This window comes from Neomonachus schauinslandi, chromosome X, assembly GCF_002201575.2.
Source record: "Neomonachus schauinslandi chromosome X, ASM220157v2, whole genome shotgun sequence".
NCBI lineage: Eukaryota > Metazoa > Chordata > Mammalia > Carnivora > Phocidae > Neomonachus > Neomonachus schauinslandi.
The window spans coordinates 111,736,078-111,757,985 of NC_058419.1; the positions used below are offsets into that span (position 1 = coordinate 111,736,078).

Below are 21,908 nucleotides of genomic sequence, written 5' to 3' on the forward strand. Positions count from 1 at the left end.
GCCTAATTAGAAGTTAAGGGAGTTGCTGTTCCTTCCACGCACCCCATTCTCAGACAGTTGCAAGCCTGCTGAGCACCAACTGTGTTGAATTTCAATGTGTACTGTTTCTTGAAGCAATATCCTGCCAGGCTGGCCTATACGATAACAAAATCTCAAGTCTTGTTACTTAGAAGGACAAGGAACAGATTTCTGGGACATTCCCACTCTTCTAAAAGCTGCAGCGACCAGTTGGAAAAATCTAAAAGAGCAGCCAAGGACAGAGAAGAGTTTAATGTCCACCCGGCCTTGGGCTTTTGGTCTCCCAGCATAAAGGGCACGCGGAGGCGCACCTAGCAAAAGTAACATGGAACGAAGATAATGAGAGCTAGACGGAGGGCAAAGAAGGCTCATTCCACCCATGGGTGGTTTTCCGTATTAAAATGCCGCCTGCCTTTATAAAAAGCTATGAGTTCTTTAATTTCTCACATAATTAATTCCTGCCAGCTGGTATGCAAAACAAAGACAAGATGGGGAACAGTATTATCAGGATAGATAACTCTATATTAACACTTTTCCCTTAATACAGTCCAATTTGCACAGTTTTCACATTAAGCAAACGATGTAGAACCAAGACGCTCCTAAATATTAATTTGGCAGCTCCGCTCTGAAACTTACCACAGATTGTTAACTCTTTGGAGGGAGAAGTTTTTACGTGAGTGAAGTTCGGCATTTGCTTCAGGACTCTCTTTGTTTCAAAGAGCACCTCTAAGACATAATGAGCATGAAGTATCTGTGAGGGCGGAGCAGAGGAAATATATATAATGAACTGGCAAGAAAGGCATGACGACATAGAAAGCTATAACAGGGGAGCATATGAGCCCATTTCAGGAAGCTGTATTGCAGGATAATCTCTACATGAGTCTCAAATAGATTATTCTGGCACTGTGTCTGGCATACAGTAAGCCCTCACTAGAGATTCGTAAATGGAACGAATGAATGGTTCCTAGGACATTTATACTTTCCTGTTCTTAACTGACATCACCCATTCACAGAACGTTTCTGATTATTCTCGGTCCGTAGAGCCCAAGAGAAGTGTCAAGGGGAAAAAAGAGACTCCCTTGCCCCAGGGAAACAGGCAGACAGAAATAAATAAATAAAAGAGAAGGAAGGACGGGAGAAAGAGAGAGAAGGAGAGAGCGACTGTGGAAGTGGGGCTGCCTTGCATTTGTTTGGGACATCCTGCCACCTGGGATGGCAACCAGGTGGTGGCGCTGGGTTCACAGATCTCACAAAAGGCAGCCGGAGCAGCCCCAAGGAACCCCTGAGCCAAGAATCCCAGGTGGCTCAATGCTGGGTGCACAGACATGAGAGTGTACAGAACAGCAAGTGCATTTATATACTAATCTAAATATAAAACATATTCCAAACCCAAATAAACCATTTGCGTTGCCTCCTATTATGACTATTTATCCAGTTGTCCTCCTCCAGTTACAGTGTTGATGACATCATTGTTTTGGACAGATTTACTCCGCTTTCTCTGCTGGGCTTTTGTTTGTTTGTTTTAAATCCAGTGTGTTATTCTCCCTTTTTTAAAAATTATAAAATATTCCAAATACATAATCCCCGAAGTAATATAGCCGATGCAAATTTAACAGATGCTAACACCACTTCATGGGGCAGGACTGTTTGCACCACTTGAAATGGGGCTGGCCGAAATCAAGATGTGCTGTGAGTACAAAATACACACTGGTTTTCAAAGACTCAGTGTATGAAAAAGTAAAAAAGTAAAATGTCTCATTAAAAACTTTTAACTTGAGAACATATTAAAATGATAATGATTTCATCTGTTGGATTAAATAAAGTATTAAAATTATTTTCACCTTTTTTACATTTTTAAAAGTTTATTTATTTTAGTAATCTTTACACCCAATGTGTTTTTAATTTTTTAATGTGACTACTAGAACATTTTTAATTATGTATGTGGCTCAGATTATATTTCTAGTGGACACCACTGGTTTAAATTATTAAAGGCTGAGAGGGGTCATTTCTACATATTGTTCAGATACTGCTTTGGTTATGGGTTTTGGAACAGATGGAATCCTTTGCTCCTTTGGAACAATCTTGTCTCATGGTATCTTAAAATGTTTATTTGCACATAGCTATTAAAATGACAAAACTATTTCCTATCCCATACCCCAAAAACATGATTTAAGTTTAGAGAATTTTCATGATTAAATATACTTTTTTTTTTTTTTAAGAGAGAGAGAGAGTAGGGGGAGGGGCAGAGGGAAAGGGAGAGAGAGAATCTTTTTTTTTTTTAATTAACATATAATGTATTATTTGTTTCAGGGATACAGGTCTGTGATTCATCAGTCTTACACAATTCACAGCGCTCACCATAGCACATACCCTCCCCAGTGTCCACCACCCAGCCACCCCATCCCTCCCACCTGCCTCCACTCCAGCAACCCTTAGTTTGTTTCCTGAGATTAAGGGTCTCTTAATCTTTGTCTCCCTCTCAGGTGGGAGAGAGAGAATCTTAAGCAGGCTCCATGCCTAGCGGGGAGCCCAACTCAGGGCTCAATCCCATGACCCTGAGATCATGACCTGAGCCAAAATCAACAGTCAGACACTTAACTGACTGAGCCACCCAGGTGCCCCTGATTAAGTATACTTTTTTAAAAATTAATTAATTTTTTTGGGCGCCTGAGTGGCTCAGTCGTTAAGCGTCTGCCTTCGGCTCAGGTCATGATCCCAGGGTCCTGGGATCGAGTCCCATACAGGCTCCCTCCTCGGGGGGAAGCCTGCTTCTCCCTCTCCCACTCCTGCTGCTTGTGTTCCTGCTCTCGCTATCTCTGTCTCTGTCAAATAAATAAATAAAATCTTTAAAAAAAAAAAATTAATTAATTAATTTTTTTATGTAGTGTTCCATGATTCATTGTTTGCGTATACTTTTTAAGAACAGGAATCCGGATTTGAAGCAATGTGAGAATTAGGAGGAAAGAGAAAGGTCCCTGGATATAGATGGGTGGAGAGACCCATATTTCCTTGCTCTCCAAGACCTAATGAACTGCTAAAGACTTTTCCTACAAAAGCATTTTAAGTCCATTCAATCCACAACTTGAGTCAAATCTTGAATGTGAATTTTCCTTTAGCCCCATTTTGAAGGAACAGGTAAAACACCTTAATACAATACTTATTTTCACTTTGCATATTTAGTCTATTGATTCCCAAGACAGGCTTCAGTGTTATCTTAATTTGCCACTGCAGATTTTCTGGTCCATTTGTAGCACTAATCAGAGTAACTGCTGTCTGAAAAGGCAGTTTTGTTTTGTTTTGTTTTGTTTAGTAAGCTAAAAAAAACATTCATTGAGAATATGTTACAACAGAAAATTCCTATTGTTAAAATATTTTTTCTTGGTCCTTTTTCTTTTCCTTTTTTTTTTTTTTCACTTTTTTTAATTATTATTTTTTTAAAGTAATCTCTACATCCAACGTGGGGCTCGAACTCACAACCCTGAGATCAAGAGTCGCATGCTCCACCGACTGAGCCAGCCAGATGCCCTGGTTCCTTTTTCAATAGGCTAAAATCACATAGCTAACATCAGTATTTGCTTACAATGCTGTCTCTAAATAGCATTATAATTGTGTTTAGAGTCGCAATATCAAATATTCAAAAAAGTTAACTTAGATGTTGGTTTCTACATTTATAGAGATGGTCAGAGTAAATAGCAACTTAACTAAAATATTCATATTATTTTAAAGGCAACGAGGGAGGAAAATAGTACTTTTAAAGGATATTTCTTTGTATGAAATAACGAGTTTTCAAATGAAGAAAAATCTCATTTTTCAGTTGAAATAAAAAGTTAAATAGTAAAAAAGACTACAAGTGAAAAGCAATTTTCTTTCTTCCCCAGACCTCAGTCCCTGTCCCCAGAAACAGTCACTGTTAAGAGTGTCTTCATTATCTTTCCAAAACATAGTCTATTTATATGCATTTGCAAGCATATAAAAATTAATATAACACATATGAATATGTAATATTAATATATATATTCTATTCTATAAATATATAATCCCTTAAACAAAATGTGGGGTATATTCATATAAAGGAATGCTATGCAACTAAAAGTAGGAATGAAATACTGACACATACTAAAACATGGATGAATCTTGAATACATTTTGCCAAGCAGAAGCCAGACATAAAAGGTCACATATTATATGATTCCATTTATATGAAATGTCCAGATTAGGCAAATTCGTAGAGACAGAAGGCGAATTAGTGTTTGCCAGGGGCTAGGGAGAAGGGGCAATGGGGAGTGACTGCTTGATGGGTACAGGGTTTTGCTTTGGGGTGATGAAATGTTCTGGAATTAGTGGTGATGGTTGCACAGCACTTTGAATATACTAAAAACTGTTAAATTGTACACTTTTAAATGGTTAATATGATCTATTTTTTTTTAAGATTTATTTATTTATTTGAGAGAGCGAGAATGAGAGAGAGAGAGAGTACATGAGAGGGGGGAGGGTTAGAGGGAGAAAATATATATAATACTTATTTATTTTTTTTTTTACAAATGGGAGCACACTGTATTCCATGTTGAACCTTTCAGTGTTCTCTTAACAACATAATTTTCTCATTTTTATAAAGTCAGAATTATTGATCTTTTCTGTTATAGCTCCTTGGATTTTTGTCATATCTTTTCTCTCTCTGAACACATTAAGCACATTTATCTTAAACTCTGAGTTTGATAATGCCATTATCAAAATATTGGTCTGTTTCTGTTGTTTGTTATTTGCCTCAGTTTTCTGTCATGAATCTTGTATCCTCCTATGCCTGGCTAGTATTTGTATTAAGTTCTGGACATTGTACATAACAATTTGAAGAAATAATTTGAGGTCTATTTCCTTCCAGAGAGGATTTACTTTTTCATTTGGCAGGTGGCTAGGAACACCAGCTATCTAGGATAATCTCAATTTAATTTCAGGAATTAGATGATTCCAAGCTTTGCTTCAATCCCTACAGAGACAATCTACTTATAGTTCACTCTTACTCCTAGGGTATGCCCTTAGGGTCCAAACCTGCGCCTGCGAATGAGGGTTTTGGGGTAATGTTAGAGAAAACAATGGAATAGGTAGCTCACAGGTCCTATCACTACACAGAAACACTGAAAACTTAAACAAAAAAAACTGTCAAAATCAACTTTCACAGAACCCTGGAAAATAAAGTTCACAGTAACCAAGCAAAGGCTGAATCAAGAAAAAGGTAACTTAAAAAAGGCTCAGTGCAAGCAGAGAGTAAAGGCTAAAATAGGTTTGTAAACAGCCTAGCTAAGCAGTGAAGAAGTTTACCAACACAGAGCCCATCTGCAAAGACTAGGCTTGTCTTTGCTTTGCTTAGCTTCTGTCTCTCTCCCACTCTCTCTCTCATTCTCTCTCTCTCTCTCTCTCTGGCTCCTGGTGTTCAAGGAAATCTCTATCAAATACTAGCTGAACACAAGCTAAAAGAACAGAGACTTCAGAGACCTCACACACAACTAGACCTAGCATACATCTAGAGAACACTCTACCCAACATCAGGCTACACATTTTTTTAACAAGAACACATGGAACATTCTCCAGGATAGACCAGATGTTAGGCCCCAAAACAAGCCTCAATAAATTTGAAAAATCGGAATCATGCAAAGTACCTTCTCTGATCACAAGGGAATGAAGCTTGAAATCAATAACAGAAGGAAAACTGAAAAATTCACGAGTATGTAGAAATTAAACAACATACTCAAACAATCAATAGGTCAAAGAAGAAATCACAAAGGAAATTAGAAACTACTTTGAGGTGAACAAAAATGAAAACGTTACATACCAAAATATATGGGATGCAGCAAAAGCAATGCTCAGAGAGAAATTTATAATTGCAAATGCCTACATTAAAAAGAAGAAAGATCTCAAATGAAAAGCCTAATTTGACACTAAGGAACTGGAAAAAGAACAAACTAAGCCAAAAGCTAGCAGAGGGAAAAAAAGGATTAGAGTTCAGATAAATGAAACAGACAACAAAGAAACAATAGAAAGATTCAACAAAACTCAAAGTTGGTTTTTTGAAAATATTAACAAAATTGACAAACCTTTAACTAGACTGACACAGAAAAACAAAGAGAGAAAAACTAAGAAAAACTAAGGTTTTCTGAGTGTCTTTGTCATCTAAATGTGTTAGCTGTATGATGAAAGGCATTTATGAAAAGCATTTATGAAAGGCATTTATGAAAAACCCACAACTAACATCAAACTCAGTGGTGAAAGACTGAAAGCTTTCCCACTAAGATCAAGAACAAGACAAGCATGCCTGCCCTCACGACTGCTATTCAACACCGTACTGGAAGTTCTAGCCAGAGCATTAGGCAAGAAAAAGAAATAAAAGGCATCTAAATCAAAAAAGAAAAAGTAAAACTATCTCTATTCCCAGATGACATGATCCTGTATATAGATTGTCTCAAAATACACACACACACACTACTAGAGCTAATAAATGAACTTAGCAAAGCAAAGTGGCAGAGTAAAAACTCAACCCACAAAAATCAAGTGTCCTTTTATACACCAACAATAAACAATCCAAAAGTGAATTAAGAAAGCAATCCTTTTTATAATAGCAATCAAGAGAATAAAATACCAAAGAATAAATTTAAGGTAGAAAAAGACTTGTGCACTGAAAATTAGAAAGCATTTCTGAAAGAAATCAAAGAAGACCAAAATAAATGGAAAGACATCATGTGTTTATGAATTGGAAGACTTGATATTGTCAAGATGGTAATACTGTCCTAAGTGATCTATAGATTCAATGCAATCCCTACCAAAATCACAATGGGCTTTTTTTTTAAAGAAATGGAAATGTCCAATCCTCAAATTCATTGCAAGGGAAACCAAATGCCAAAATAATATTCAAAAAGAAGAACTAAATTGAAGGATTCATACTTCCTGATTTCAAAACTTAACTACAAGGCTATAGTAATTAAGACAATGTGGTATTGGCATAAGGATAGACACACAAATGAATAGAATTGGGAGTCCAGACATAAATCAATACATCTGTGGCCTATTAGTTTTCAACAAGGATATCAAGACCATTCAATGGGGAAAGAATGAACTCTTCAACAGAAGATGCTAGGACAACTGCATATCCATGTGCAAAAAATAAAGTTGGACCCCTACCTCATACCATATACCCCCAGAAAGTAACTGAAAATGGTTCATGGAACTAAATGTAAGAGCTAAAACTATAAAATTCTTAAAAGGAAATATAAAGGGTAAATCTTCATGACCTTGGATTTGGCAATGGATTCTTAGATATAACACAAAAGCACAAGCAACCAAAGGAAAAAAAATAGATACACTGGACTTCACCAAAATTAGAAACTTTTGTGAATCAAAGGACATTATCAAGAAAGTGAAAAGACAACTTAAAGAATGAAAAAAAAAATTTCAAATCATATATCTGAGGGGTGCCTAGGTGACTCAGTTGATTAAGCATCCAACTCTTGGTTTGGGCTCAGGTCATGATCTCAGGGTCGTGGGATTAAGCCCCACATTGGGCTCCTTGCTCAGCAGGGGGTCTGCTGGAGATTCTGTCTCTCTCTCCCTCTCCTTCTGTCCCTCCCCCCCACATGCTCTCTCTCTCTAAAATAAATAAATCTTTTTTAAAAAAATCATATATCTGGTAAGAGATTTGTATCCAGAATATATAAAGAAATCTTACAACTCAATAATATAAAGACAAATAACCTGATTTCAAAATGGGCAAAGCATCTGGATAGATATTTCTCCAAAGAAGTGTACAAATGCCTAGTAAACATGGAAAGATGTTCAACATCTTCAGTCATTAGGGAAATGCAAATCAAAACCAGTATGAGGTATCAGTTCACAGACAACTAGGATGGCTATAATGAAAACACAATTAAAAAGAATAAACAAAAGCAAAAACAAGTGTTGGCAAAAAATGTGAAGAAACTGGAACCCTCATGCATCGTTGGTGGGAAGGTAGAGTGGCGCAGCCACTGTGGAAAACAATTTAGCAGGTCCTCAAAAAGTTAAACAGAGTTACCATATGACCCAGCAGTTCCACTCCTAGTTATATATACTCAAGAGAAAACTGAGGACACATTCACACAAAAACCTGTAAGTGAATGTTGATAGAAGCATTGTTCATGATAGCCAAAAAGTAGAAAAAAATCCAAATGTTCATCCACTGACGAATGAATAAACAAAATGTGGTATATCCTTATAACAGAATATTAGTGCAATAAAGGAGCAATGAAACATGCCATGGCATGAATGTACCCTAAAAACATTGGCTAAGTGAAAAAGCCAGACACAAGAGGCTACATATTATATAATTCCATTTGTTTGAAATGTCCAAAACACACAAATCCATAGAGACAGAAAGTAGAATAATAGTTGCCAGGGCTGAGGGAGGAGGGAATGGTAATGAGTGTGGAGTTTCTTTTTGGGGTGATGAAAATGTTTTGGAGTTAGATATTGGTGATGGTTGCACTATTTTGTGAATGCACTAAAAACCACTGAATTGTACACGTTCTTATTTATTTACTTTTTAAGATTTTATTTATTTATTTGAGAGAGAGAGAGAGTGAGAGAGAGCATGAGAGGCGAGAGGGTCAGAGGGAGAAGCAGACTCCCTACTGAGCAGGGAGTCCGATGTGGGACTCGATCCCAGGACTCTGGGATCATGACCTGAGCCGAAGGCAGTCGCTTAACCGACTGAGCCACCCAGGAGCCCTATTTATTTATTTTTCACTGGAGAATTGTTGACAAACAATGTTCCATTAGTGTGAGGGGTACAACACAGTGATTCGACAACTCTATACGTTATGCTGGGCTCACCGCAAGTGTAGCTCCCATCTGTCACCATACAACACTATTACAGTACCATCGGCTATATTCCCTATGCTGCAACTTTTAACCTGATGACTTACTCATTCTAACTGGAATGCTACAACATGAATGAACCCCAAAAACATGCTAAGTGAAAGGAGGCATTGTGTATGATTCCATTTACCCGACATATCCGGAATCAGTAAATTCACAGAGACAGAATACAACACTAGTGGTTGCCAGGGGCTAGAAGGAGAGGGAAAGAGGGAGAAACTGCCCAATAGATAAGGGGGTTTGCATCCCCCCACCCTTAAATCACTCACTTGAAAATGATGAATTTTATGATATGCAAATTGTATCTCAGAAAAAGGAAATGCTGTATGCCTATAGATAGGAAGTTTCTGTGCATCTGAGGAGACTTCTATTTAATAGGTTAAGCAAAGCAGAGGGTAGCTCTCACTGATTATGAAGCTTTTCCCCCAAGGGAGGACATTTCCGCTATAGTATTTTCATTCATTCATTCAACAGATAGTCAGTCACTGGGCACATGCTGTGTACAAGAATCATGGCAGTATCTGCTTCCACTTGCCTGTTGTTGCTTGAAGGCCTCAACAAGTAAATCAATGTCAGTAAAAGTGAGAGGAAATTGCAGCCGAGGACCATTATAGGAGTCTGGGACGTCTATGAATGAGACATACTCCTGTCTATCCTTGCAGTCCTGGAGGGTGCTACCAAAAAGTCGAGCAACTAATTCTGGAAAAGGAAAGACAGAAAGGGTGGGGGAATCAACATTCCCATACTTAAATTCAATAAATACCTTCTTGAATATCGACCCCACATGAGGCACTGTGCTACATGTTATGAATACCAAGCTATCCCACATATAATCATGAGGAAGGATTTGTTCTCAGATCATTAGGTACATTTACATGAATCACCCTCATCCCTTCCCGAGTGGACATTGTACCAAAGCAGTGAGTTCATTGGCGGGGAGGAGAAGGAGAAACACAGGGAAAACTGGGCGATCAAGGCACTTTGATGCTCTGAAACTCGACCTCTACATTTTTTGCCTACTCTTACATCTCAGATTTTTACAAATCGGGCTGAACACATAACAATGTATCGCATTTGATTCAAACATCTGTGCTATTCAGAAAATTAAACTGCAACATTCAATTTTTCCCCTGTTAAACACTTTTCACATAAAAACAGATTTTCTGACATGATTTTCTTTTTCTTCTTGATAACAAAGCAGATAAAGTTAGATGATGAAACACAGGCAGAAATACCCATAGGGTCTCTCTCTCAGAGAAACATTTCTGTGTAACAGATCGCCTGCACTGCCCATTTCAGTAGGTGCTGAGATCCAGGGGCCCTTTCTTGCTAGGCTGCCTATAAAAAAAGTCAGCCCAAGAACAGAAATCTGGCCAATTCGGTTGTAGAAAGAGGAAAGTGGGTATGGTAGACCGATTGCAAAAGTGACCCCGATTGTCTATCCCAACATTTAGCCTGGCTCTTTTTAATGCGATTTGCAGCTACTCTCATCAAGAGTTTATTTCCCCAGGCTTTGAATCTGGGTTGTGGGGTTCATGACCTGTGTTGGCCTAAAGAATGTGGTGGAAGTGTTACGTACCATTTCCAAGTCAAGACCTCAGAAGGCCTTGTATGTTTCCATGCGCTCTCTTTTGAACCCAAGGTACTAGCACAAAGCGCAGGCTAACCTAATGAAAACTCCAAGACTATGGGGAACAAGACTGAGTCACCCCAGCCAAGGCCATCCCAGATCAGCCATTAGCCAGCAGACCTCCAAATACATGAGTGAACTCTCGCCAAGAGCTGAGGAAAACTGCCAAATCAAGCCTGTCAAGATCAGCAGAAGTACTCAGATAACCTGTAGACTTGTGGGCAAAAGAAATGTTTATTACATGCCACTGAGCTATTGTGGTTGTTTAATACACAGAATTATTTCATTAACAGATAACGGATACAGAGGATGGTGATGTATTCTTCAACTCATTAACAATTGCTACCAAGCCAATGGGAATCAGAAGTTTTCTGCAAGTAGTTTCTATCTTTTTGAATATTTAGAGTAGACATGTTTGGAAAGTGTGACGTTAGCAGATGTAGATAGAATGCATGTTTTTTCATGATCCAGTTATGCTGAGAGATTAGAGTTAAGAACTAAACTTGAAAAGAAAAAACTTGCTAAAATAAGTCATGATATTTGGTAATTTAAAAATGCTTTCTAAATTATTGTGTACCCACCCCAACACTTCTTTGGTGGTGGTTGATGATGTTTTATAAGAAGTTAGATGTAGGAATAATAAGGTGTGTCTTCAGTGTGGTCCAGCGCAGTGTATTTTTCTCATTTGGATTTGGTTTGAGATTTGAGAATCACTTAATTATTCCATTTTATGTTTGAAAACTAGAAATGCAGAACAGCTTGGTAAATTTTATCTCAGATTCCATCGTGCAAGCAGTAAAGCCTCAATACTCTACTTAACTGTCTTAATGATCATACCATTCCGTTCTTAGAGATACATCCTCCTGACTCTACACACTGAAATATTGGGCTCCTCTTGGGAAAACAACAATAACAACAAAGAAAGACAAAAACAACCCCGCTGGTCTCACTATATCATCTTATAACTGACTTATTGAGTAATCCCACCTGTGTGTTTTTCTTCTTTAAAACAAACAAACAAAAAGCTTGGTCTGGCCCTTCTTTCCATATGTTTGTTCACCTTCATTTCTTATAAGTTCTGTGATAAATATACGAAAAAGCACCATTTCCCTAAGCCATTTCTTAGTCAAAACTACTCAATATGAAATATCAGTAAACATCAAATCATAATCCTTTTGCTGACTTTTAGCCACATTCAAAAAAAAATAACATAGATTCTCTTCCTAATATGGGTAGCTAATGTGGGTCATATATGAAAACAATCAGAAGCTGTACCAATTCGAATGCAAGTAGTATGGGCTGTAACTATTATAACTAATAAGAATAATTTAATGAATGCCAACAATATGTAAAGATTTGTGCACCATGTAATTTGAATGAACCTTTACCTGTTTGATTTACAATTCTGTCAACATGAATCTAAACTAATTAAATATAATGAAATCTTGAATTATAACCAAATGATACCTTTACAAGTTGTTCTAAAGAAAATATCTCAAAACTACCCCCCACATATAATCTTTTCTTTTACCCAGTACAAATTCAAAAACTGGACAGGGAACATGTTAAAGCCCATAATTAAAAAAAAACAACAATACACACACACACGCACTTTCTGCCCCTACTGCCCATGTGTCACTTTGAAAACAAGCTACAGATATGGCTGGGAAAAGAAAAGCACCAATTGAACTGCATTTTATAGCTATTTCATTTCTCAGTTATGGATCCGGATTAAAACTATGAGTGTCCATATAATAAACTCAAGAAATGGCAAAACTGCATTTCATAAGATTCAACACCTGTTCCTGATTATTTAAAAACTCAGAAAACTAGGAATGAAAGCCTACCTCCTTAACAGAATTCTAAAAATTTAAATCAACAAGAATGGTTTTTTCCATTAAAGCATTAACAAATCACGATCCCTAGTTTCACTGCTTACTTTTCATATTGTTCTGCTATTTCTAGCCAATGCAACAAAATACAAAGCTGAAATAAGAGCTTGGATAGAAAGAGGTAAAAATAAAGTTACTTGTGCCCAGTGTGATTAAATATCCATACTCAGGAAAATCAGTTGAGAAACTCCCAGAACTGATAGGAGAATTCCATACTACAGAGGTTTGAACCACAGCTTTACCACTGCTGAGATGAATAACCTTGGGAGGTCACCTTCTAAGCCTCAATATTCTCATCCAACAAAAGGGGATGATAATCATACTAATCTCAGTGGTTTGTCATGAAGACTAAATGAAATATTTAAAGCACTTAAAAGACATGGCACATGGCAAACATGTAATAGATACCAGCAATAATAATAATTATTAATAATAATAATAAGTTCATTCATGCTATTGTTCAATAGTAGCACAATACAAATAGATATAAGTCAAAGGCTTGTTAAATACTACCAATAATCACTGGGGAGATATCATGGGGAAAATAACCTACTGGCCATAGCCACAAAAAAATATAAAATACCTGGGTCTGATAAGACATTTTGGCTGATCTGGGAAGCAGAAAGGATAGTCAAAACAACACTTGCACACGCTCCATCCCACTCCCCACTTCCACCAGTCTCTGTTTAAACCTATTGCTCTGTACAGCAGCTTTGGCTTTCTACCTTATGGGATGGATGTGTTGAGTCTCCCCATCAAGTCCTACAAACTGGTTTGAGCCACTAAGTAGTAGGACACAGAAATGAATGGCTTCCAGATCACCTCCTACCTATGGAACACCCAGGATGTCTCAACTAACACTGTGCCTCAGAGTTAAAACCATTAGTCTGACGATATCTGGGAATGTTAAGTGATCTTCTGGTCCCTAAATACACCCTGCTTAGCAGTCCTGGCGCTTCTGCAAAACAGGCCTAGGTGGATGTTGTGTGGAACCTTCCCACCAAAGAAGGCCATCAGAAAGCAACCCACAGTAATGTACAGCACCGTGACCCTAGTTAACACTACTCTTAGTGTATGCTTGAAAGTTACTAAGAGAGTACATTTTTAAAGGGCTCACCACACACAAAGGACTTGTAACTGTGAGGTGATGGATGTGTTAACCAACATTGTTGTGGTAATCATTTCATAATATATTCATATATGAAATCACTGTAGTGTATATCTTAAACTTCTACAGTGTTATATGTCAACTATATTTCAATAAAGCTGGAAAAAAAATTTTTTTTAAAGATTTTATTTATTTATTTGACAGAGAGAGACACAGCTAGAGAGGGAACGCAAGCAGGGGGAGTGGGAGAGGGAGAAGCAGGCCCCCCGCCGAGCAGGGAGCCCGATGCGGGGCTCGATCCCAGGACCCTGGGATCATGACCCGAGCCAAAGGCAGATGCTTAACGACTGAGCCACCCAGGCGCCCCGTGGAAAAAATTTTTAAAAGAAATCAACCTACAAAAGTAATCTGCAAATTAATTTTTCCATTACACACAATAATTAAATCGGTAAGATTCTAGGACTCTATAATAGAGAGATGTATAAGAGAATAGAGGCCTAGAAATATGCCCTAATACATATTTTTTAAATGAATACATGGTGAAGGAGGCACTACAAACCATGGTGAAAAGATAAGTTATGAAATAAACATTGTGGGAAAAACTGGTTAACTACTTGGACATTTTCTTTTTAGCTGTGCTCTTTGTTTTCAACCACAAGGCATCAAGATTTCCTTTTTTTTTTGGTTTAATATAAAAAATCCCAAATTTATGAAGTGTTAAAAATTTTAAAAGTCAAACCATAAAAAAAATCTAGAAATCCAGGCATAGCGATCCACATTTTAAATATTTCAAGGCCTTCTAAGTTTAAAAGCAGGGATTCACAAAGAAAAAGATATTTAGACTTGAAAGATATTTTAAATAATTAATGGGTAAAAACTTTCTATACCTGATGGAAAATATCAACCTAGATATCACAGAAGCTCAAGCAAACCCCACACAGGATAAAATATAAATGAAGCATCATCAAGGCTCATTATAGTTAAAGCCCTATTTTCCAATGTTACTTAGGTTAGTTTGTTTCTTCCCCAACTCCAAGAGGTGATTCTGTTATTTGTAATACAGTTAAATTCATTTGTCATGTGTGTATTCTATTTTGGAAATACACACACATACATTCTTTTCTTGTTTGTAAAAATTTTTTTTAATGAGGGCGCCTGGGTGGCTCAGTCGTTAAGCGTCTGCCTTCGGCTCCGGTCATGGTCCCAGGGTCCTGGGATCGAGCCCTGCATCGGGCTCCCTGCTCGGCGGGAAGCCTGCTTCTCCCTCTTCCTCTCCCCCCTGCTTGTGTTCCCTCTCTCGCTGTCTCTCTCTGTCAAATAAATAAATAAAATCTTAAAAAAAAAAAAAATTTTTTTAATGGATGTGAAACATTATCATGGTTCTAAGAGTCAAAACTACAAAAAGGTACATTCAGAGGAGTGTTACTCCTTCCACAGCCCTCTACCCAACTCCATTCTCCCATTCTTTCTTTCTCCCCTGTTCCCACACATCCACTCATCCCCTGTAGGTAAACAAGGCCATTAGTTTCTGGTTTATCCTATAGGTTTCTCCTGTATTTATTTTTGTGCGCACACACACACACACACATTCATATCAGACAAAGATTTCTCAAACAAGATGCAGAAAGTATTAACCATAAAGGGAAAAAAACTGTACTACATTAAAATCAAGAATGTCTGCTATCATCAAAAGGCAGCATTTAAAGATTAGGGAGATAAAAGCCAAAGACTAGGAGAAGATATATGCAATATGTTTATCTAACAAAGATTCATAATATCATATGTAGAATACTTTGAGCACTCTTAAAACTTGGTAAGAAGAAAACAGCTAACCCAATAAAAGGATGGCAAGAGACCTGAATAGGCACTTCACCAAACAGGATGTTCACATGGCCACTACATAGACAAAAAGGTGACCAATTTCACCGCTCACCAGGGAAATACAAATTAAAGCAGAAATGGGATACTACTACATATCGGGCAGAATGGCTAAAATGAAAAGGAATGACAACTCCAAGTGCTGAAGAGGATAGAGAACACTGGAACTCTCATCCACTGGTGGCAGTATAAGTTGGTACAACAATTTTATAAGAAGGTTTGTCAGTATCTAATAAAGCTGAACACACGCATGCCCTGTAACCCAAAACTTCCACTCCGGGGTCATGGTACAACTTTATAATAATGGCCCCCAGTGAATCAAGCCCCTCTGTATCCTCATCCCTTTCCAATATAATGCTGCTGCTCCCCCCCGCAAGAGATGGAGCTTTCCTAACCCCTGTGAATCTGTGGCTGCCCTTGTGACTTGCTTTGACCAATAGAATATGGCAGAACCGATTTTTTGTGAGTTCCAGAGAATAGACCTTAAGAGGCCTTGTAGCTTCTGCCTTTGTCCTCTTGGGATCCAGCTACCATGAAAAGAAGTCTGGGATATCCTGATAGACAGAGAGGCTGCATGAGGAGAACTGAGGTATCTAAGTTCATAGCCAACACCAAAGTCCCAGACAGGTGAGTAAAACCATCTAGACCTCCCTACCCAGCCCAGCGAGGTTGAGTGAGCCCAACTGACACCGCATGGAACGAAGACAAGCCATCCCCACTGAGCCCAGTTCAAATGCCCGATCCACAGAATCACGAGCAATAAAATAGCTGTTGTTTTTAAGCCTCTAAATTTGGGGGTGATTTGTTATGCAGCAATAGATAACTGGAAATGAGAATATAGCAAAAGAAAATGATATATATGTTCACCAAAAAGGACATGTACAAGAATGTGCATAGCAGTACCATTCAAATTACCCAAACTGAAAACAACCCAAATGTCCATAAACAATAGAATGGATACGTTTTGGTAAATTCGTAAAACGGAACATCATTCGGCAATAAGAATGACTGAATTGCAACAACATGGATGACTCTCACAAATACGCCATTGAGTAAAAGACAGACTCAACACTGTGCTTTCATTTATCTAGTGAAGTTCAAAAACAAGCAGAACCAATCTAGGACGTAGAAGTCAGGAAAGCCATCATGGGGGAGTTGGGAAGTGACTGGAGGGGGACAGGAGAGAGGCTTCGGTGGCTCTGATAATGTTTTCTTTCTTGTTCTGGGTGCGGGTTAGAAGGGCATGCTTACTTCAAGAAAATTTATTGATTCTTGTACTTAAGATTTGTGTGTTTTAATGTATGTTACACTTCAAGAAAAGTTTACCTAAGAAGATTAAACCACTGTCCCCTTCTTTGATAAAATCTTTTAATATTTTTAAATCACCTACAGAACTTTTTGACATGCAGATTTTTTAAAATACAGAGCCTGAGTCAATATCTCTGGGCTGGAACCCAGCCATCTGTGGCTACGAATCTCCAGAAGTGATTCTGATGCACAGCCCAGATCGAAATATTAGGTCATTAGCAAAAACAGTGCTGCTTCATTTCATCATCATTATATTTCCTCTCAGAAATATTTTGCCAAAGAACGTGAAGCACAAACAACTATCTTCAAATTGCAATTATCTAAAAGAAAGAAAATGGCAAAATACCCACTTCCTCCCACTCCCCACTCCTCAGGTTTGGCTATTCTACCATTTAGAAAGCTTCTACAGATCATTAAATGCTTTAATTAGTTTCATACATATGTGCTCAGCTCAAAGCATGCCATTAAAATACCATTCTTTTGCCACAGTGAAGGGTGCTCACTGGATGATTTAAAAGGAGCTCTTGGATGCCATACACTTTTAATTAGAACAAAAAATGGTTGGCCCAAATTAAAGAAAAATAAGTTTTTAAGTCTAGCATCTACCTTGAAGTTAACAACAGTCATCTTGATTTTGCAGGAGAAATGCATGCATGCCTTGGGAATAACTATAATTTTAAAATCATTTTGAACCATCCTGACATTGCCTGTCCCTGAGATGATTTACTTAGTCATTTCAGAACGACTACATAAATGATAAAGAGACAGAGAGATGGACAGCTAGCTCTGCAGAAAACAGAAAACCGTGTTCAATCCACCATGTCCCCCCAGATTTGTTTATTTTGATCTCTCGGCATGAAAGTTTTGTGGATAAAAAAATAAGATCCTCTTTATTAAAGCTACCATTGTACATCAACAGATTGTGGTTCAGAGAAGGTGTTCAACAAATTAACATTGAATGAAATCTAATTCAGCTTCGTGAAAGTGACAAAATTAAACAAATTTAGTAAACAACAATCAGAGAAAAAAGCCACTTGAACTGATTTCACCAGTTTGGTGTCACAAAGACAAGACGGGTGGGCATCTTTTTAATTTCTTAGTGTCCTGCCATCTTCAGAGTTTACATCCCTGGATGAGGACAATTCAATATTTAATGACTGCTTTTCAAAAGACTAAACATTTTACTTACCTGGGTCTTTCTCGTGTATATGTGTATAGTTTTCCAACATGAAGGAAAAGAAATTGGATAGCTGGACAAAATAGAAATACATTAGTCAGTGAATGATCCCCAAACAGCCACCATGGCAAATACTGTTGGCGCGCTCTCCCAGCCTCTACCTGCCTCCCTCCTCCCTCAGCTGGTGGGCAGCACCTCCTGCAGAAGCAGAGGATATCATATATCCTCCTTCCCCTTAATGGCCAAAAAGGACTTTTTTTCTACTAAGAAGCATTAAAGCTGGATTTATACAGCATTTTTGCAAGCTTGAAAAAGGCCTTCCTCGCCCATCTATATTTTCTTCTAGAACTCTCTCAGGTTTGCTCTCAGGAAATTCTTTCATTTTTTTAACTCCTTAAAATATTTTTTCCTTCGTAAAGTAACAACTTTACTTCCTCCTGGGACACGTGCCCAAGAACAGAGTAAGATCATTTTTTATTAGTTAACTAGACATCTGGCAGCCCTGTTCAAAATATAAACTTCAGAAATGAAAAACACCGTCCTCTTCCCAAATCCTACTCTCTCTCCACAGCTACTTCCAAGACAGTGTCACCCTCTATTAAAGCTTTCACCAAGGTAAATGGACCCAAACTTTCCTTTTCTCAATTATGAGGGGTAAAGAGAAGCATTTTACCAAAAGAAGAGACAAGCTGGCAACACAGACCTGCAGTTGGCCTTGTTCGTCAGCATATTCGATAGACTGGAAGATGGTGAGGGCATAGCGCTGTCTGGCCTTCCACCGAGCACAGTAGCTTCGGTACCAGTTCTGGATGACCAACGCGGCTTTTAGCACTGCAGACCCATAGCATATGAAAACCAGAGGAAACCAGTTACTATGCAGCTATGGGACAGGGAAGTAGGTGCTTTAGAAAAAAATCAGTCCACCTGGATTCCTAGGTTGTAAGAATATACACACTACAATGGGATTTACCTTTATGTTTCTGTAGAACGTCCTCAAGTCTCCAATACTCAGAGAATAATGATGGCATAGCCATTAAGAGTAGAATTTCTGGGGGGCGCCTGGGGGGCTCAGTCGGTTGAGTGTCCAACTCTTGATTTTGGCTCAGGTCATGATCTCAGGGTCGTGGGTTGGAGCCCCGAGTCAGGCTCTGCTTGGGATTCTCTCTCCCTCTGCCCCTTCCCCTGCCCTCCTGCTTACGTGCACTCTCTCTTGGGGGGGGGAAGGGGTAGAATTTTGGGGGCAAGAAGGTCTGAATTTGAATCCCAGCTATGCTAATCACTGTCTGTGTGACTCTGGTAAGTTATTAAAACTCTCAAAGCCTCAGTTTCCTCACCTGTAAAATGGGGGAAATAACAGCACCTACCTCTGGCACTACTCAGGCATATTCACATTCTATGTATCCCTATGAAGTAGCAATTCCATTCTTCACTATATACCCCCAAGCAATCCTCACACAGCCCGTAAGGGAGACGTATGGAGATACAGTGTTTCTTTGCTTGTGGCAGTAGGGAGTTTGACCCCAACACAGCCTGGATGGCCATTGCTGGGTAGGAGAATGTGTAACCGTGGTGGGCGCACACCATGTCCTATTATGTCACAACTGGAAGCAACAGATTAAATAAACCCATAGCAACTTGGATGCGGCTTAAAAATATAGTGCTTTAGTGAGAACAGTTTTAGTTAGAGACAATGAAATATAACATGATGTCATTTTATATAAATTTAAAACACACATACACAAAACCAAAATATACACTTCATAAGAATATATACAAAGGCAAAGACACTAAAAAAATAGATCGGTTATTTATGGGGGGGGGGTGAATGAATATAGTGTACGTGGGTAAAAAGGAACAAGCAAATTAATTAGCTAACATAAGAAAGGGTCTCGCACAGACCAGTGATGACAATGTACGATGAATTGAAAAGTATGATTCACTCCAGCTTCTGTACCTGAGATTCAACTGATACAAGACAGATGGATAAATGAACACACCTCCCTCCTTCATAGCGTTACAATAAGGATGAAATGAGCTACTACGGATGAAGAGTTTATCCCCATGCCTGGTTAATAAATGGCTAAACAAACGGCTACTATAGTGATAAGCATCGTCTTGTTTGTGGATTATTCAGTACACTGACTCTCTTCTGGGGCTCTGAGCCTTTGAATCATCCTGTAGCTTCATGGCTTTGAAGAAAGCGATCAGGTGAGAGATAATGAGATTTAAAATATAGTCTCTTATGCCTTCCTCAAGTTTTCGAGCGAAGAGCAATCAACACCAGCTGGCTTCTTTTATTCATGCTATAATTTTTCCCAGTTAGCACATAAAAATTAAGAGTTGACTATAACAAGAACAATTTGAATTCTAAAAGCAGGATTCTAGCCTCCAGTCCCAGTATCCTTGGCTTAATACTGCTGTGGTACACTAGATATGCTAGTCATCTGAGGGTATTTATTTATGAGTTTCTCCAAGACTCTCTGGTTCCAGAGACACTCATTTCATTATTCAGCTTCCAGAAGACCCCAGGCAATAGACATAAGGTCAAATATCATGATCTTCATAGGGGAACACCACAGGGAGAAGTAAGAGTGACTTGTTCAATATCGCAAAGCAAATGACTGGGAGGCTCAAAATCTCAAGTGTTCTCACTGTATCATTACAGAGAGCCCAGGCTCACCTGCAAGGTCTGTTCTATGGGACAGTCCCTGTCATGACCAGCCAACCCTCACCTCAGGGGCTCTCTCTGTTCGTCAAGCACAAAGGAACTGTCCCAGGGCTATTTACCGAGCACTTACTGAGGGCCAGGCCATGGATTCATTTCCACAGTCCTCGCCACACCGAGAAGCTGAGACAGACTACTTAAGGTCACTTAGCCACTAAGTGGAAATGCACAGTGCAGAACGGAAGCCAGGTCTCACTTAACCTCCGTAGACCTACTGACCTTTTGCTGTGTCTCAGTTTCTTCATCTGCACAATGATGCAGTGGAATAAATGATCACTACAGTTTCTTCTACTTAGGGCTAGCACCACCGATAAGAAATAATCACGCTTACTATTTCTATAATTAATAATGGGACAAAATAGCTACCATACGTGAAGGGGCTGCTAGAAGAGACTTAGCCCCCACAAGTATCATCTCTATGTTACACATAAGGAAACTTCAGGTTCAGAGAGGCAAGTATCTTGCTCCAAGTCACTTACCTCGTATGGACTCAGGTCTTCTGAGTCCAAACTCTGGGCTCTCTCCACTATAGCCAGCTACTTCTTTCCCTAACCTATGTGCACCTTTCCTTCCTTTGAATAAGAGCCACCGTTTATGGAATGCCTACTATGTGCCCGGCACCAAGCTACACACGATACCCATACTACCGCTTCTACTCCTCCCCCGTGAGGGGAAATAGGTGATGGAAGCCCCCTGTCCTATCTCCGCCTTCTTCAGTCCAGTCCCTTGCCGGGATCCCGCCCCACTCCCCAGGGGAGGAGTTGCTATTTTATCTGATAAGCACACAGTACTTTTGGGGGCTGTATTTCACTAGTAGGTGTGGAAGGCAGACGGCCATGCTCAGTTCCCTGGCTCTTGCATCTCCTTTTCTGCTCCAAAGGCAGTAAGCTGAGCCATCCCCTACTCCCTTCTGGGCTCAGAAAGCCACCATGCCTGTTGACGCTTGCATTCCTCACCGGAGCTTACCGTGGCATGAATGCCACTTACTAAGCTATCACGTGTCAGCTGTCACCCCACACTTCTCTAATCTGCTCACCTGATGCTGAAACTGGGGCTCTGCAGGCCACATTTCTGATCAGCCCCCCGAGGGGGTGTGGGGGGACTACCTGCTTGGCTCTGCCAAGGGGGGGGTAGAGGGAGATGGTGAGGCTGGAGGAGGGATGAGAGACACACTCCTTCCTGTCTGCTTCCTGTTCCTCTTAGTGTCGCCAAGCAGTGACCGGCACCTCCCGCCCCCCCCCGCCCACCCCAACCCACTAGGTCTCGGGGGGC

General features: G+C 39.2%; 1 protein-coding gene across 1 annotated transcript in view; it reads right to left on the minus strand.

Moving 5' to 3' along the window:
* PPEF1 (protein phosphatase with EF-hand domain 1) overlaps nt 1-18,945 on the minus strand; it is a 74,401-nt gene extending 55,456 nt beyond the window's left edge. The window contains exons 1-5 of the mRNA XM_021683870.1: nt 18,882-18,945; nt 18,615-18,742; nt 17,924-17,984; nt 9,454-9,617; nt 655-769 (exon numbers count right to left, since the gene is read on the minus strand). Coding sequence (XP_021539545.1) covers nt 655-769; nt 9,454-9,617; nt 17,924-17,984; nt 18,615-18,742; nt 18,882-18,945 — 532 coding nt within the window. The remainder of the gene's footprint in view (nt 1-654; nt 770-9,453; nt 9,618-17,923; nt 17,985-18,614; nt 18,743-18,881) is intronic.
* Nucleotides 18,946-21,908: the final 2,963 nt, after the last annotated feature.